Genomic DNA, 17,445 nt, shown 5'->3' with positions numbered 1-17,445 from the left:
GAGCTCTCACCTTCCCATGTCTTCTTCCCTTACATCCTCGGCTGGCAGTCCACTTAAATAACAGGAAATCACTATTTCTTCGTCTCCCATCATTGAGGAATGACACTGCTAGATGATCTACAAATTCTGCAGTTTTGTTTTTAAGATAACCAATATCTAGCAATATTCAATGTGTGGTCAGCTTTCGCAAACTGGAAAGCAAACAAGTATGTAGACGGTAAACATAATAGATTTCAGGAACGTCTTTATTGGAACTCCTATGAAATACTTGCTCAAAGGGCAGCCTGAATCACGATTATTTAACAACCATGGATCTTTATTGGTGGGGTAGGGTACCTCAGGTCTGGATCCAGCAGCCCACTGCTTTCAAAAGGGTGGTAGCCAATGTTAATCATATTCAGAGTAAAGCCACTGAAATGTTAATTGATTTCAATGGGTCTACTGTTGAGTGTGACTTTGTTGGGTACCACCCAAAGTGCATGAAGCAGCACAGGAAGAGAGGAGCTGGGAAGGGAAGGGAAGGGCAGTAGCAGCAAAAAGAATATGGTCTGCAAGTGATCCATTAAAGTGGAGAATCAATGGCACAAAGCAAAGTCAATCTAAGCAGATCAAGGACATAGCAAAATTAAACCTGAATTTATTTCCTAACGTTACATATTAAAAAGCTATGAGATACCAGAGGGTTTATATTACAGGGATGGCCCGGGGGGGGGCAGGGAGAGGAACAGTATGATTTTGTGACACAGGAAACATAAAATCTGAGGGGGAAGGGGGTTGGAGATTAGTGGTGTTTGGCTTTCTTGGGCTTATGTATAAAAATGGGAGGACAAGACCTTCTTTATGCATAAGTGATTTCATAATTCTTAGCACAGGAACCATGAGAAGGTTTGTCACTTTCAAGAAAAGTCTGATTGGGGGTGGGGGGTGGGCAGGAAACATCCTCGTTCAAAAACAGTTCTGTCTTAGGAGTTATACGTTCTGCTCTGACAAGTCCAATTGACATGAATGTTCAATAATAAGTTTCCTTGAGATCCTTAACAGCAAAGGCGCTCTGGTGGTTGGCAACAGGCTGGCAGATTCAGCTTCTACACTGCTAGGCTGATTTCCTATGCTAGATGAAGTACCACAGTCTGTCAAAGTAGGGGTGTGTCCGTTGGCTGCTCCTTGCGGCTGTACATCCCCATTTGAAGTCACATCTTCTACCACCGTCCTAGTAGTTGAAGTAACAATGCTGTCCTTGTCCACACTTTCCAGTTCATCAACTCTGTCATAATTACAGTCTCTGGCTTCCAAGAGCGATGAAGGAGACTCTGCCTCTCTCTCATTTTGCGGGATTGTAGGACTCCAGGAAATGCTACTTTCATACTCTGTGTTCTCCTGGATCTCAGTGTCCTTATCACTGTCACTGTCAATTGTTATTACCACCGGAGAAGAAAACGGGGAAGGGTCAATGTGGTTCTTGCGTGGCTTCCTCTCTCTTTTCCTCTTCTTTTTATGATGCCTTGCCATTTCAGTGGCTTTCCCTTCATAAATAATCTCCACGCTTGGGCTCCTTGATATTTGCATCCTTCTCTTCTGCCGACTCTCGGCCTCAGGCTGTCTGTCCGATAAGCTCTCTTTCTTTTTGTCAAAGCCCTTGTATTTTTCAAGGGTGCTTGCATCTTTTGCCGAAGAGGCTTCCTCACTTCCCGCGTGGGCACTCTCCAGGTGACGGGTTTTATATTTCCTTTTCCCGCTGGGCTTCTCAGATCGCACTCTCTCGGGCCCTCTGGGAGGAGTCCTCGACCTGCTGCTGGAGCAACTTCTTGATCTGCGCCTCTCATAATAGTAATACCTGCTTTCTCTGTCACCTCTTGGGTTTCGAGTATCCATCCGTTCAGAGAAGGACTGCATTCTGTAGTCAGGGCTGGCAGACTGCCTTGAATACCGAGCTCTGGCCTGAATCCTTCTCCTGTAAGATGATTCATACCCATCTCGGGCTGAATTTCTGCTGTAAATGGTGCACTCCCATTTGTACTTGGCGTCTCTTACGTAACTGTCTCTTACGTAGTAATCACTGTCTTTGCTCTTTGATCTGCTTTTGCTGTTGTCGTTGCTGTGTGATCTAGAACGGCTTAGATCTCTAGATTCAATGCTCTCACTACTCACAGAAAGAGCTTGGCTTTTCCGAGACAGACTCTTGTCCCGGGTTCTTGACCGCTTCTTGTCCTTCCTATGCTTATGTCTGCTACTGTCTCTTTTCCGTTTCCGTTTCTCCATACTGTGGTGCTTCCTCTTGCTTTTCAGGCTACGATGCTCTCTGCTACGTGAATGCGATTCACATTTCCTCCTTTTGGATAAACTGTAGTCATCGTCACCATCTCTTTTTGTAGGGGAGCTTTGTAGCCAAGGTTGGGTAGCTGGTTCTCTGTTTGTACTACTGCCCTCCTTTTCACTCCTTTTGGATTTCCTTTTATTGGATAGGGATACACTGGCTTTATAACTGGTGCTCCCATTTCCAGACCCGATGGAGAAGGGTGATGCGGACCCACTGGCATCAGTGTCACTAAAACTGTGATACTGGATGGGCTGCACTGCCTTCACATCTTTGCTTGTTTCGCCAGCAGATTCCTCAGAGTCGGAAGACAGCTCCACTAGTTCGGGCGTTCTCTCTGCTAACGGCTTCACGTAGCCAACAATAACACAGTTGTCAGAGGAATCGCAGCTGTCACCATTCATCTCCACGATAGCCGGTAACTGAGCCTGCAACTCAACTGGGTTAGCAGAGGGTTCTCCATCAGAGCTTTCCGAAGTGTCCAAAGCAGTAGATACAGCAGCACGAACCTGCTCTGAAGTGGAGTATGATGGACCAGGCGTCTCATCATCCCATGGTGCCTGACCAATACCAGCTGCAAAGGAACTATGGTCTGGTTCTTGAGCATCTGCCTCATCTGGAGAGATTGTAATAATGGAGGAATCAGACCGGCTCCCTTCTTCGTAGGATGGAGCAGGGCAATCATAATTTGCGTGCTGATCGTATGCCTCTATGTTAAAGGGGCATCTGGCAAAGCTGATGAATTCGTGCAGAAAGTGCACCGTGCGATGAAGTAAGAAAGGCTTTAAGTCATCAGCAAATGCCTGGCTCTCCAGATCGTATCTGGTCACATTACTCATGATGATATGCTGCACAATGTTGACCAGAGACCCATGAGCGCCGAACAGGACTGTGAGCTCACGCTTTAGCCATGGAACGAGTCTATGGAGGCAGGCAGGATTCCTGCGGAAAAATTCAGCCGATATGTCTCTATAGCGCCCTCCGTCCTCAATGCTCCTGACACGTGTGCCAGAGCGGTACAGAGCTCTTCGGAAGTTGATTATCTCCTGTTCTTGAATCTGACGCATGGACCTGCCTTCTAAACAGGCTTGTCGCCTTGAAGCTAGACGCCTGATCATTTGCTGCATTTCTGCATTTCTCTGCCTCGTCGTCTGGCTGGATAACCCTTCAAACAAAATCCCATTGTCTGGAGGGGACACCGTTGTTCGAGAAGAGGAACTTCTCCGGGGATAAGCTGATGTACGGCGCTCCCTTGTTGCAGTTGTCCGGTAACGGAATCGCCTCCCGTCAGGATTAGCGAAATAGTCCGTGTCTGAAGGCCGGACTGTATAAACCTTAAAGTCATCTTCCGATCTCATGCTGTGCACAATGGAGTGGAAAGGCTGTTTGCAGAGCGGGCATTCGGCCTTGTTTTTGGACCACTCCTGCACGCAACGAAAGCAGAACTTATGCCAACAATGGTCCAAGTAGGCCACATTTTCAAACTGGTCCAGGCAGATCGGACACTTGGAGTCTGGTGAGGAATCTGAAGACATTGTCTGATGCAGCTTATTAGTGCCAACTTTGGGTGAACAGCGATCCACCGTGAAGTCTTCTGTCACCGATGCCACATTCTGCAAATAATAAAAAAGAGAGGCAATGATCCACGTGCACTCCGCAATCTGTGATCCAAATCAATGATCCAAATCAGTGTTGAGTTAGCTGGAAGTGAAATTACACAGTGTCAGCCAACTGAACCTCCAACCACAGAGAAGGGGAACCTCTGTTCCATGAGCTTAATCTGGCCTGCAGCCCTGGAAACAGTCCCCTATCATTATCCCTAGGCCATGCACCATTCTCTCATACCTGTTCTCTTAAGTCCACAGTTGCAGAAAGCTATTTTTGGCTGATGAAGCAGAGAACGCCATCCCTGCTTTACCAGTCCAAACAGTTTCTATACTGACAGCAGAAGAAACATATTCCATGTCTCCATAACCAGTCCTGGCAAAGCACAGAGGGAGAAAAAGCGCAAAGAAGAGAAGAGGCAGCAGTGAAGCTGGGTCTAATCACAACATGGGATACAACACTGCATCAATATTATCTAAATAATGTGTCTGTTAAAGGAGTGGCCCCTGACAGCTGTCATTTCAAAGTTTGGTGCTTTGGTCAACATGAAAGCCCTTAGCACAATGAACAGCCTAAGGGACACATGCAGCCCTCAAGGCATTTTGGGCAGTCAGTTCTCAGCATCATGCTGCCTCCCCAAAGCTGTGTAAATGATGTGCCTGACTTTGGGAAGGAGGCTTGAGGGCTCTGACAGGGTCCTACAATTTGCCCACTTTCTTCCCAAAAGCCTAGTCATCAGTGCTTTTGCTTTCCCTGCACTATTTCTGGAGCCTCCTTAAAACACCAATTCAGATGCGTGGAAGCTCTATGAGGTTCAGCTACTTTTTAAGCTGCTGGTTTTGGCTAAGAATATTAATATTTTGTTTTATTTTTTTGGAACGCCCTCCCATCAGATGTCAAGGAAATAAACAACTAACTGACATCTGAAAGGCAACCCTGTATAGGGAGGCTTCTAATGTTCGGTTTTACTGTGCTTAATTTGTTGAAAGCCAACCAGAGTGGCTGGGGCAACTCCTCCCCCTCTCTAATATACAGTGGTGCCCCGCAAGACGAAAAACTTGCTAGACGAAAGGGTTTTTCGGTTTTGCGTTGCTTCGCTAGACGAATTTCCCTATGGGCTTGCTTCGCAAGACGAAAACGTCTTGCGCTTTTTTCTTAAAGCCGCTTGAAGAGGCGCAGTTGCGATGGACCGTGCTTCGCAAGACGAAAAACATCGCAAGACAAAACGACTTGCGGAACGAATTATTTTCGTCTTGCGAGGCACCACTGTATATTATATGACTGGTTATATATTGGTTATATATATCATTGGTTTCCTTACAGCCACATTGTGTTTCTTGTACATAATGATGATAGTGACATTGGTGACAGGTGAGTAACTACATAATGTTTAGAAAGCAGCCTTGTATACGGAAGCATTTCAAGGTTTAGTGTTTTATTATGTACTGATATATATTCAGCAAGGCACCCAGAGCGGCTGGAGCAACCTCCCCCCCCCCCATATAATATAATATTATGTGCTTGGTTATATATATTATTGGTAATATATATTTCTGGTTTCCTTACGGCATGTACATTGTATTTCCTGTACATAATAAGGAGAGCAGTGTTGAGTCGAGCAATAACAATGACAATAACAACAATTTATTATTTATACCTTCGCCCAACTGGTTGGGTTTCCCCAGCCAGGCTGGGCGGCTTCCACCAAAACATTAAAATACAATAATGTTAACCAAACCCCCGCTTTCTCCCCACCACCTACCACACTCCCAAGGGGAGGTAAACCTTAGACTGACACCGGCGACCCAGGGGAGCCAAGGAGCATCCAGGCGCAGGCGCGAGACGAGAAAAGCGAGCGAGCGCCGGGACGACTGAGTGGCCGTGTGCCGTTAACAGCAGAGGGAGGTGGGGGGGGGGCAACGGAAACGGAATGCCCGGACGACCCGACCTTCTCTCTCTCTCCCCCCCCCCCCCAGCCCAACGCTCACCTGAGCCTTCGATCTCTGGCGCCGGGGGCCGTTGGCCCCGGAGGCTCGGCTGCGAAGCTCCCGCGGGTCACCCATCGGCGTCGAAAGCGGCCGTTGGGCGACAGCGGCGGCTCCTCAGGACGGCTCTGGCCCTGGCCGACCCGGATACGCAACCTCTTCCCTTTCCGGGTTAACAGGAAAACTTATTAAAATTAGCCCTGCGTTGGTTTATATCACTCTCTCTCACACCCCCCCCCCACAGACCCCCTCCCCCAGACCCCTTTCCCCCAGTGACGCCACAGTCGTGGCCGTTTGCTGTCAATCAAGTGAAGCCCCCCTCCCCCAGCCTTATAATGTCGGTTTCTGGCCAGTTTTGTTTTTTCCCGTCCAACTCCCAGCCCACACTTGCAGATCTCTTCTCTCTAATATCCATCTATCTATAAGCCATAATAAATAACAAGATGAAAGAGGGAAAATCTTTTTAAATAATTCCTTAAAGATCAACTAAATATAAGCTTCCGTGTGTAATAATCGTCTACAAGAAAGTGTCTCCCAAACACCGCCTCTTTTTGGACTACAATTCCCATCATCCTTTGCTACCGGTCCTGTTACATAGGGATGATGGGAGTTGTAGTTCAATCACCGCGGGAGACCCAGGTTTTAAAGCCATACAGATATTGAATTAGATAGCTAGATCAGCGAGCCTTCCTGGCACTATTTTTTTTTTTAAAAAAAGGATGAGTGGGGAATCAAAGCCTTCCTATATAGAAACCGTTTCCCCAAAGGCGCCCGCCGTGGGTCCGGGTACCACAAGCGAGCGGGGAAGCGAGGCTCCCTTTCGGCGGAGGAACCGTAGCATCCCGGAGCATCTCTCCTTGGAAGCAAGCCCCGGAGCTCCACAAAGCTTGCTTCCAAATAATTGGATCGCAAGCGTTTTAAAGCTGCGATCCTATGCACAGTTTAGCCTGGGAAGGAGCGCCGCGCTGGACCCGGGCGGGACCTGAAAGCAATATGCATGCTGAATGCTTCTTCAGGGAAGGGAGAACTCGAACCCAGAGCCAGGCGTGCTTGGTAGGAGCTGAGCTCCGGGACTGGTACTCTCGGCGGGTTTGCAGCCGTTGGCGCCTCTCCTGCGCGCGAGAGAGTCCCGATCGCGCGTGGGGTCCGAGGAAAGGGTTGCCCTCGAGCAACAGGACGGGTTGAGAGCTTTGCTCCCTTAAGGAAAATGGCTCCCCGGGACGCAGCCGCTGGTTCCCTTTCCTGTTCACGCAACTTCCCGAGACTCCGCTGCGGGTTGCGAGTCGAAGGGAACGCGAGAATGGCGCAAGTCAGCCGGAGGACGCTGGAGTGGATATACTCGCTGGTAAGGCGCCCGTTGCGCCCGTTTCTTTTTGGCCTCTTCCGTAGCAAGCAGGGAGTCAGGCTCCTGACGCCCTTCGTGGCAACGGGAAGTTTGGTAGGCGGCGGTTTGGGCTGCGATCCTGTCCCGTGTCCACCACCGCTGCACTCAATGAGGCTAAGTTGCTGTGCAGACAGGCGCAGGATCCTGCATTACTGGGCTGCAATCCTATGCACGTTTCCTGGGTACGCAGGCCAAGGGCACATATGCTGCAATTCACAGAATTGAAGAATTGGAAAGGACCCCGAGGATCATTTAGTCCAACCCCACTGAAATACTGGAATTAATGAATATACAGCTGTCCCATATGGGAATCGAACCTTCCAACCATGGCGTTATCAGCACCAGGCTCTAATTATAATGTAAGCTTTTCATTTGGAGCACTGGCCCCAGCTGCACTGCACTTTTTGTCTGCGGCCAGTGAATCCTGAGAATTGTAGTGCAAGGGTGCAGAGAGTTGTTAGGGGAGTCCTGTTCCCCTTGCAGAAATACAATGTGGTGGTTTCACAGTCTCCCTTCCCAGGGAACTCTGGGAATTGCAGCACTATGCGCTGTATAGGGGTTTCTCTAACGACTCCTGGCACCCTTAGCAAACTACAGTTCCCAGCATCCTTTGGCAGAAGCCATGGCTATTTAAAGTGGTTTAATGCATTTGCTGCTTTAAATGTATGGCACAGGGCTGCTTAAGAAAAGCCATTTTATTCTGCTTGGAAACAAGCCTCCCATGTCAAATGTAAATGTCTATAAACACCATTTTATTCCGCCTTTAACAGATTCTTCTCACCATTGTATTGCTTTCATGGGGATATGTCATTTATGCAACACGAATAGCAGCCAAATGGCAGCTGAAGGAAGACTACCCTGCAGAAACACAGAATCTGTGAGTCATTCAGCAGCAAAACATTCCTACAAGCCATGCAGCAATGTGAAGATATCCACAGTTGTTTTATTGCGGTTGGAATGAGTTGTGAAAAGAATCTGAATTCAAAGATAGCAAGAAGATTTACAAAAAAATATATAAAAAAACTGAAACTTCTCAAATCAGGATTAAAGCAAGAAAACACCTGGAAGGAATTTATGTTCTCAGTCAATGAAAAAGAATGTTCTCTTTTCACATGCCTGTCTCTGCTAACATCAACTAAGAATACAACTTTTTGAGTTCAGATCCCTTCCATTTCACTGATTCGGATACACTTCACTTCAAGCATGAGGCTTTAAGTCGGCATCCTAAAAGAGCCTGTTTTAAATATCTGGATCACTTCTGAACAGATTTTATCAGCAAACCTGATTTATCACATGTATAGTGAAAATGAATGAAATTCAGTAGTTTTTTCAGGCTTCCTAATGTCTTTTACTCTTTCTGAAACCTAAAAAGAGAAACAGCGTGTGCAGTGCTTAGTGTCAAACTACCATCTGGGAGACAAAGGTTCAAATCCCACTCAGTCATGAAGCACACGGGTGAAACTTGGCCATCTTCTCAGCCTAACATATTGGCTGAAGTTTTGTTGCATTTCTTTTATAGGTTTAATTGTATGCATTGCTCTTCTTTCGTATTTTATACCATCCTTTGTGCTTTTAAATTTTCTAAGTCACTTGGAGATGGTTTATGTGTGAATAACGAAAGGAACAAATAACGTCCCGGAGCTGTTGTAAGGATGAAATAAAGAGGTGAACCGTCTCCCACCTTGAGCTACATGGAAGAAATGCAAGAATAAATAAAATTCCAAATCAGTTCGCATCTCTTCTCCCTCCTTTGAGAAGTTCTCCTTCTCCCAAAACTGAGCTGATCTTCCTTTTCCGTCACAACCAGTCTGATCTTCAACCTGAAGTTTAGAATTGATCACTGTTTACTAATCTCTGTTCGACAGCGATAGCATTCAGCATGGTCTTGCTGTCTGTTGTGAGAAATTTCTGTAAGAAGAGAGTGCATAGCCTCAGGATCACCACTGTATCTCTCCTTTCCACTTGGCTCAATGTGGCAATTGGCCCCGATAGCCAAGCACAAAGAGAGACTTGCCACACCTAAGAATACTCCACTAACTTTATGTATATAGGGATTGTAGGTTGAATGACAAACTCGTTATTTTAAGGTGGAGAGGTCACTCCTTAATTCCGTGTTCAAAACAGATTATAGAATTCTACTGTTGAAGCAATAAATTGGTAACAATGCAGCTGTAAATTTTTTTACTGGATTTATTTCAATAAAACAGTGATCATATATATAAGTTGTTTTAACAGCCCAGACACAGAAGTGTTGGAATATCTGAAAGCAATATAATCATTAATATTTACAATGCAATATCAGTAATCTATTAAGAGATGAAAGGTGACTAGTAACAAAATGAAGGGCTGCTCTACTTCTGAACAGTACGTCCTGCATTCCAGCCAGAGCTCGATTTTTCAATGACTAATCTCAAATGACAATACACGATTTTGAAGAAACATTCTTACTCCTCCCCATCCCGATAGTTTACATTGCCCTCAATTAAGCAGAAGTATATGCTTATCAAATTCTTGTAATAAAAGATCCTATACTTTATAAGGTCATTTTAAAGGGTTATTGATTTTTTATGGCAGCATAATTTATATGTAAATATAAAGTGTAGCTTTAATTTCTTTTCCTGTTTGGCTTTGTTCAGGTATCAAATGGCTTCATTCTGCCATCTTTTAAAATGCTGGTTAAACTGTTTAGTGTATTACACTTCATGACCTGAATAGTTTTAACTGATGGTTGAAGCCTGCGCTCTTCCCCCCCCCCTCTACCCCCCAATACAAGCCAAGCTGCAATCTCTCCTTGGCCTGCATCCAGAATTATAATGAGTGAATTCAATAGCAACACCTACAAGAATTGCACTGAGAGACCCTGAGCACATTATCACATGCCATCCCTTTCTTTGGAGTAGGCAGTCCATGCTATCAGAAAATGCTATTAATTCATAAGATTGTTCACTGCTGTGTGCCGTGCAGGGATGTTCCATTACTGTTCTGAACAGCAAGTCAGAGAAATAATATGTTTATTTCAAAAATGAAAAGCCGTAGTCTTTTCTAGTAGTCTGGAAGTCATCTTTATTGTTAAATTTGATACATCCTGAAGACAGACACATGTCTGTAGTTTTCCAAGTTCTTGAGCCTCTTAATGATGGCTGCTGGGTATATCCAATGGGGGAACGACTTCCCCCGTCTCCATAATTATGTCACCCTAAGAAGTTAAAAGAAATCAGAATTTTTGTTGTAACACAGTTGTTTTAGACACCGAATGAAGTACATACACATCCTTCTTCAGTACCAATTTTGTTCCTATTTTGGTACATTTTGGAAATATTTTCTTGCAAATCAGAAATTCCAACTATATAACTGATTTACTAAACTCACTCTTTCAAAACCACGTATAGTTTGCTATACAGGCAACTCTTGACTTACATGGGGTTGTGTCCCGGGGATAGCTCCTAAACCCAAAATTGTGTATTGACAAAACCCATTGGGTTCAAGGGTGGGTGGGATTGCCAAAGTCTTTTTTCTCAGGCACCTGCTTATTTATTTTTTTAAATTGCCAGGTGCATAAAGCTGGATGTGCACAAGTTAAATGCGCGATAAGTTGCTATTTACCTGTACCATAAAAAACAAAGTCTTCCTAGAGCAGAGAAATAAGTATACTCCAAACCTGCTCTCTGTGAGTGAAAATGCTCACTCTGGAACTGTATTAATCATACCAGGAACAGAGAAGGACTCTTGTGTATTTACACCAGCCCCACAGAAACAACAAACACACTGTTTTCAGGGGCCCTATACATGTGGGCCGAAAGGTTGCAGGTGGTTGGATGAGAATACCCTCATTCATGGTCCTTCAAGCTCTACAATTCCATGACCTATAGGTAAAAGTTTTAATATGTGCTACTGGTTTTGTGCTTTACCTTACCCTGCATACAAAGGGTAGGTAACCATTGTCAGCTCAGTGGTCCCATTCTGTCATGGGCAGCCCTCCAGAAGCTGCAGGGCAGGGTGGGAGGTTGGGTAGCCAGAGGCAAAATCAGACCTGGCCAGTAAAAAATGAGCAGAGCAACTTGCCTTTGTCCAGTAGGATACCTTTGTCACACAAAAGCCAGAAGTTTCTCTATACACACACATACCTCTCCTGATCCTTCGCCAAAGCAAGCAAAGGGATCATCACGGTTCATGAACATATTTCAGCCTGGTATAAGCACCTGAAACCGCAGAGCAGTAACACTGATGGATATGGCCTGAGAGGCCATAACACAGGACTGGATGGAGAGACCCAGAGGGCCTCATTGATCCCTCAGGTCTGAGGTTCTCCACTCCTGCTCTGCGTAGTCGCTTTATTAATTCTTTATACAGCAGACTGCCAAAGGAATAAAAGAAAATTTTACTCACTGGGTATATCTTGGGCTTCGTCTCGACTATTCCGTATGGCCGACGCTGTGAATGAAAATAGCAATCTTGAGGATTCCAAGGGAAGTCGCCATTCTGGAAGCTCTCTGGGCATTTGTTATACCCTGACCCATCTCAATAGCTTTTCAGCCCCTTGTAGCTTGCAACTATTTTGCTATGCCAAAGCTCATTGTGCCCTCTTAAGCGAGCCAAAGTCCTCCACAGCTGAGAAAAACACACACATCCCAATAGAACGCCACACTCCCATGAACAGGAAGACGCAATCTGATCTTTGGCATTAGCACAAAATTACATGTACTTGTTTAGCTATTTACACTGCCCTTTTCTAGGCAAAACACCTTCAGAAAGAAGCTTAAAAGTATAGCAAGTATAGCTACAGTGCCTAATTCAAAAGCAACAGTATATATGAGGAATTTTAGCCAGCCAAAGGTATTTTTTAATGGCAAAAGAATCAAAAAAGTTTGACTATATATTTTTCCAATATACCAATCCCCCCTTGTACTGTGTGCCTAAGAACCTACTGAATGTAATGCCAGTGAAGTCAGCTTTGCCAATCTTAGTAAGCTGGGTGGGAGGAGAACAGACAAGAAAAGGGAAGAGCCTGTATGGAGCTTCATCTGCCAATAAGTAACTAGAAGTGTCAAAGCTCATCATGCTAAAAATTTCGAAGGTTTCAGGCAGCGACTTGGCCTTGGCTACTGGATACAAAGTGTTCTGTTGTTCTAACTCCTGTTCCCCAAAAGGGAAGGGCACCTTTCAACTCCTTAAACCTGGGGGACAGGAGTTAAACTTTACAGCCAAGATGTTGCTGGAGGGAAATGATGTCACATAGACAGGGAGTCCAGCCTCCTGGGCTTAAGAAGTTGGCCGACTGTTTCTAAACAGCAACCTATTATTTTCAGCAAAAGGCAGGTTGGAGATGTGGAGAAAAGCATCACAGAAAAGGTGCCTATATATATTGTACATCCATAAATCTATGCTCATTGCTAAGTCCCAAAGCTGTATTAACAAAATGCTACAAAATACATACCGCTAGGTGATACTTGGTGTAATAGTGGGCAAGCCAAAAAGGAATAAGGAGTCGAACTACAAGAAACTTTGAAGCTTTGTAGGTTTTGAATACCTAAAAATAAACAGTTTTTTCTTATTAGTTCCTGACATCTTAAGAACTTTGATATAAACAATATTTTTCCATTCATAAAAATTAAAACAAATAGTTTATGATTAATTCGCGCCAGACTTTGGGCTACTTTGAGTGCCACAATATACCATGGTTAGTCATAAGAGGAACAAACTTTGGCAAGGCTTGGGGTTGTAACCTCACGCCTTCTTGTCCAGCACAGCTACAAGAAGTTCCTTGGAAGGTAAAAGCGGCTTATAAATGTAATAAACAAACAAATAACTGCGCACTAAGTGAGCTGGCAAGTAAACGAGTAAAATGAACGAATAGGTAAACACAGGGCTGGATTTAGGTTTGATGAGGCCCTAAGCTACTGAAGGTAAAATGGGGAGCTTTATATGTCCAGCTGTCCTTTATCAACAACAAATTGTTGCTGTTTTTTGTGTTGAATTTATGCTATATGGTAATTTATGGACCTAATAGGTATCTAAAGCCATTTGCACATAACAAATAGGAGCCCACACAACACAAAACACTGTTGCTGTATGTAGGTTTTATTTTACTTTTTTATCTTATATTTTGGAAATGTACATCCAGTGCCTTTTTTTCCTTTAAATTTTTTGGGGACCCCCCAAAAGAGTGGGGCCCTAAGCTATAGCTTGTTGGGAGGATGGAAACCACGTGCACCGCCTGGAGCTCCTTGGAAGGCAAGGGCGGATTAAATGAATAAATCACTGTGCACTAAATGTATTGGCAAACAAACGATGGACCAATGAACCAGGGCCAGATTTAGGTTTGATGAGGCCCTAAGCTACTGAAGGTAATGGGGCCCTTTATATGTCCAGCTGTCCTTTGTCAATAACAAATTGCTGCTGTTTTTTTTGTTTTTTTGTGTTGAATATATGCTATACGGTAATGTATGGACCTAATAGGTATCTAAAGTCATTTGCCACTGTAGCTGTATGTAGGTTTTATTTATTTATCTATCTTATATTTTGGAAATGTACATCGAGTTTTCCCCCTCTTTGGATTTTTTTGGGGCCCCCAAGAGAGTGGAGCCCTAAACTACAGCTTGTTTAGCTTATATGTAAATCTGGTGCTGCAATGAACCAATACCTAAACCAGGCATAGGCAAACTCGGCCCTCCAGATGTTTTGGGACTACAACTCGAATCAACCCTGGCGATCAATGGGGTGACAGATGTCGCAGCCAGATCGCCCTCACATCCAATTTCTTGAATTTCTGATTAACCCTCAAGAAAGGAGGACAGTTTCGCTGGCCAGGTTTAATTTAAATCCATCAAACCTCCTTTGGGGAAGGTTCTCTGGCAGGGTGGAAGGAGAAAGAACTTAGCCATGTGAAGACCACCTGGTGGAAACCCTCACGCATATGGTTCTCAATTGTAAACTATATGCTGATCTCCACCAGCAATTTCTAGATCAACTCTGTATCCTCCAATGGAAACCAGAGTCAGAGGTCATACATTTTCTATTACTGGGGAATGATCAGCAGCTCACCAAGTTAGTGGCTAAATATCTCTATTTGGGTCTTTGCCGTCAAAATACACTGCAGACCTCTGATCTCCCTGGAGACCAAGAAATGTGACGATAGACTGCCCTGCCTCCTTTCTTTGAGCAAATGTTTGTGCCACTGTAAAGGTAAAGGGAGCCCTGACCGTTAGGTCCAGTCGTGGCCGACTCTGGGGTTGCGGCGCTCATCTCGCTTTATTGGCCAAGGGAGCTGGTGTACAGCTTCCGGGTCATGTGGCCAGCAGGACTAAGCCGCTTCTGGCGAACCAGAGCAAAGCACGGAAACGCCGTTTACCTTCCTGCTGGAGCGGTGCCTATTTATCTACTTGCACTTTGACGTGCTTTCAAACTGCTAAGTTGGCAGGAGCTGGGACCGAGCAACGGGAGCTCACCCCGTCGCGGGGATTCGAACTGCCAACCTTCTGATCAGCAAGTCCTAGGCTTTGTGGTTTAACCCTGTGGTTTAACCCACAGTGCCACTGGGGAAGCAGTAATTCTGTATTGATTTGTTTTGGATGTTTGCATGTGATGCCAAGGAAAGGTTTGACGACGATGATGATGATGACGACTACAACTCCCATCACCCCTGACCACTGGTCCTGTTAGCTAGGGATGATGGGAGTTGTAGTCCCAAAAACATCTGGAGGTCCGAGTTTGCCTATGCTTGACCTAAACCCGCGAGGAAAGAGGCTCTCCCTTGGGCCTCCCTCCCTTTCCCGGCTCACCTGCTGCCTCCAGAGCCCGCCAGGCTTGAGGAACCTCTCCCAGAAGCCTTCCACCAGGCCGGGCTTCCTCGGGGGCAGGACGGGCTCCCTGGGGCTCAGCTCTTGGTCCTTCAGCCAGCGGCGCCGCAGCGCCCTCAGCTGCTCCAGGCGAAGCTTCTCGTCGGCCGTGTAGCCCATCGTCGTCCCCTGAGGGACGATGCCGCCGCGGCCCAGCTCCGAGCCCGGAGGAGCCATTTCCACACGCGTTCCGCTCCCGGCCCCGCCGCGCGACCTTGCCCGGCAGCGGGCAGCAGCAGCAGCAGCACGGCGACCGAGGGACAGGAAGTAGCGTCACCCTCGCGCGCCGCCGCCGCCGCCGCAGGACCCCATAGAGATAGGAAGAAGGAAAAAAGGGTAAAGTGACACACGGTTTCATACTTCCGGCGATGCGGGATGGGTTCTTCGTAGGCACCTTTCCCCCTCCCAGTACTTTTCAATGTGAGGTTTTTTTAAATTAAAAAGGTGATTTTTGTTGAGAATCCAAAACGCAGGAAGCGTGAAAAGAAAACCCCAGTAACGTCTTTCTATCCGGTTTTTCAGGAGGGAGAACGGCTCCCTGCTTTGCGTAGGAAGTTAGCATTTTGCCCCGGAATCTGCGGCTGCTCCGCTGCTATGCATGGCTCTACACTTTTTCTGGCTCTGGGGGGCGGCGCCTGCATCTTGAATCCAGCAGAAGCGGATCAAAACAGAGCAGAGAGCCGAGCTTTCCCGTATATCACGTAAAAGAGCCTCACTTGAATGTCTGAGGTCTCCACCCGTATTGTATCGTATATTAATTTCTATTTTATTTACGTCCCACCTTTTTATTTTATTTTATGTTATTATTTTATATTTTTATTTTATATTTTTATATTTTTATTTTATTTTCACCCCACCTTTCTTCTTCAAGAAGCCCTGATCAGATTCAAATTCATGGCATCACCAGCAGCCAGACTTGCTTTGGTTTAGCATCAAATCACCAAGCCTCACTGATGTGTGTTCAGTAGGGCTTTCTTCCGAGTAGGCATGGTTGGGCTTGAGCTGTTAAGAATGTGGGAATGAGCTGGATTTGCTGAACTATAGGGACCTGTTGATAAATGGATTAGAACATCCATCCATCCTTTATTGGCATAATTTAGACAATAAAATCATAAAAGAGAAGAAATAAAATAAAAAGAGGAGGAATCCATAAAACATTGGCGATTAGAACCAAAGGTTGTAGCGACCCTTCAGAATGCTATAGACTATTTCCCTCTGTAAGGATATGTTATTAAAAGATGCAGTGGGACAGGGCTGGTTTTTTTTTCCTTTTTGAAATGAGTTTGTTGTTGTTGCAGAAAGCAGCAGGCAAATAGCACCCTAATTGAGCCAATGTAAAGTCAATTGCTCTTATACCTGCGACCATCAATTGCTCTTGTACCTGCGACCATCAAGTTTTGCATACAGTGGTACCTCGGTCCGCTAACCCAGAAATATTTCCTTCGGGTTAAGAACTTTGCTTCAGGATGAGAAGAGAAATTGTGCGGCGGCAGCGGGAGGCCCCCATTAGCTAAAGTGGTACCTTCGGTTAAGAAGAGTTTAAGGTTAAGAACGGACCTCCAGAACAAATTAAGTTCTTAACCCGAGGTACTACTGTACAGCGGATGCTCGGGTTGCGAACGTGATCTGTGCGGGAGGCACGTTCGCAACCCACAGCACAGCGTCTGCACACGCGTGGGTTGTGATTCGGCGCTACTGCGCATGCGCAAAGTGTGATTTAGTGCTTCTGTGCATGCTCCAAAACCTGGAAGTAACCTGTTCTGGTATTTCCGGGTTCGGCGTGGTGCGCAACCCGAAAATGCACAACCTGAAGTGTCTGTAACCCGAGGTATGACTGTATTATATTGTTGAATTGCAACCAGTATTTTCATGATGGTTTTTAACTGGGGTACGCCAGTAAGGGGCCATGTTTTGCTTAAAAAGGTAAGTTTTAAAAAAACATGTCCGTTAATTTCTCTGTCTGTTCCCAACCCTGCGCTCTCCAGATGTTTCGGATTGCAAAACACGACGACAGCAGCTCTTACTTGAGAGTAAGATATACTGTATTTTCCGCTCTATAACACGCACCCGACCATAACACACACATAGTTTTTAGAGGAGGAAAACAAGAAAAAAAATATTCTAAATGAAACAGTGGGTGTATGATTTTTGTGGTTCATGCTGTGGCCACAGACGTGATCTGACGGTGAGTTTGGGGCAGCCCAATGCAAAAATCCTGAGGATCTGTGTGGATCTGTGCTTTGTAACCACATTTTAAGTGGGGAGGGAAGGAAAAGCACTCAAGGGACAAGGAGCACGCATGGGGTGTGTGGAGAAGGATGC

General features: G+C 45.5%; 2 protein-coding genes and 1 long non-coding RNA gene across 4 annotated transcripts; 1 reads left to right on the top strand and 2 right to left on the bottom strand.

Moving 5' to 3' along the window:
• Window positions 1–227: 227 nt before the first annotated feature.
• TOPORS (TOP1 binding arginine/serine rich protein, E3 ubiquitin ligase) lies at window positions 228–6,151 on the bottom strand. 2 transcript variants are annotated; one of them, XM_082204651.1, is made up of 2 exons: window positions 5,908–6,151; window positions 228–3,927 (listed from the first exon to the last, which is right to left on the bottom strand). In XM_082204651.1, exons 1-2 carry the CDS (start codon window positions 5,980–5,982, stop codon window positions 970–972), a joined length of 3,033 nt encoding a protein of 1,010 aa, XP_082060777.1. In that variant the 5' UTR covers window positions 5,983–6,151; the 3' UTR covers window positions 228–969. The 2 variants fall into 2 exon arrangements, with proteins under 2 accessions (XP_082060777.1, XP_082060778.1); XM_082204652.1 differs by lacking the exon at window positions 5,908–6,151 and adding an exon at window positions 5,682–5,783.
• Window positions 6,152–6,161: 10 nt separating this feature from the next.
• On the top strand, window positions 6,162–9,464 carry LOC309522103. The gene is made up of 2 exons (XR_014214833.1): window positions 6,162–7,249; window positions 8,059–9,464. It is a non-coding gene; the product is annotated as an uncharacterized lncRNA (long non-coding RNA).
• An 862-nt stretch (window positions 9,465–10,326) lies between these two features.
• On the bottom strand, window positions 10,327–15,351 carry NDUFB6 (NADH:ubiquinone oxidoreductase subunit B6). Its single transcript, XM_082205285.1, has 4 exons — window positions 15,067–15,351; window positions 12,723–12,815; window positions 11,675–11,719; window positions 10,327–10,484 (listed from the first exon to the last, which is right to left on the bottom strand). Exons 1-4 carry the CDS (start codon window positions 15,298–15,300, stop codon window positions 10,419–10,421), a joined length of 438 nt encoding a protein of 145 aa, XP_082061411.1. The 5' UTR covers window positions 15,301–15,351; the 3' UTR covers window positions 10,327–10,418.
• Between the last annotated feature and the right edge of the window lie 2,094 nt (window positions 15,352–17,445).

The sequence above is a fragment of the Podarcis vaucheri genome, assembly GCF_965113315.1.
Source record: "Podarcis vaucheri genome assembly, chromosome: 17".
Lineage (NCBI taxonomy): Eukaryota > Metazoa > Chordata > Lepidosauria > Squamata > Lacertidae > Podarcis > Podarcis vaucheri.
The sequence above is the reverse complement of the archived record's forward strand: the minus strand, read 5'-3'. Positions and strand labels throughout refer to the sequence as shown.

Bases quoted from the DNA above. Each gene is read 5' to 3' on its own strand.
- TOPORS (XM_082204651.1), bottom strand. From the start codon at position 5,982: ATGGGTGACCCGCGGGAGCTTCGCAGCCGAGCCTCCGGGGCCAACGGC. The intron at 3,928-5,907 runs GTGAGCGTTGGG...TATTATTTGCAG, and splicing joins GCCAGAGATCGAAGGCTCAG to AATGTGGCATCGGTGACAGA.
- NDUFB6 (XM_082205285.1), bottom strand. From the start codon at position 15,300: ATGGCTCCTCCGGGCTCGGAGCTGGGCCGCGGCGGCATCGTCCCTCAG. The intron at 11,720-12,722 runs GTATGTATTTTG...TTTCATTCACAG, and splicing joins ACACCAAGTATCACCTAGCG to CGTCGGCCATACGGAATAGT. The intron at 10,485-11,674 runs GTGAGTAAAATT...TTAACTTCTTAG, and splicing joins CGAAGCCCAAGATATACCCA to GGTGACATAATTATGGAGAC.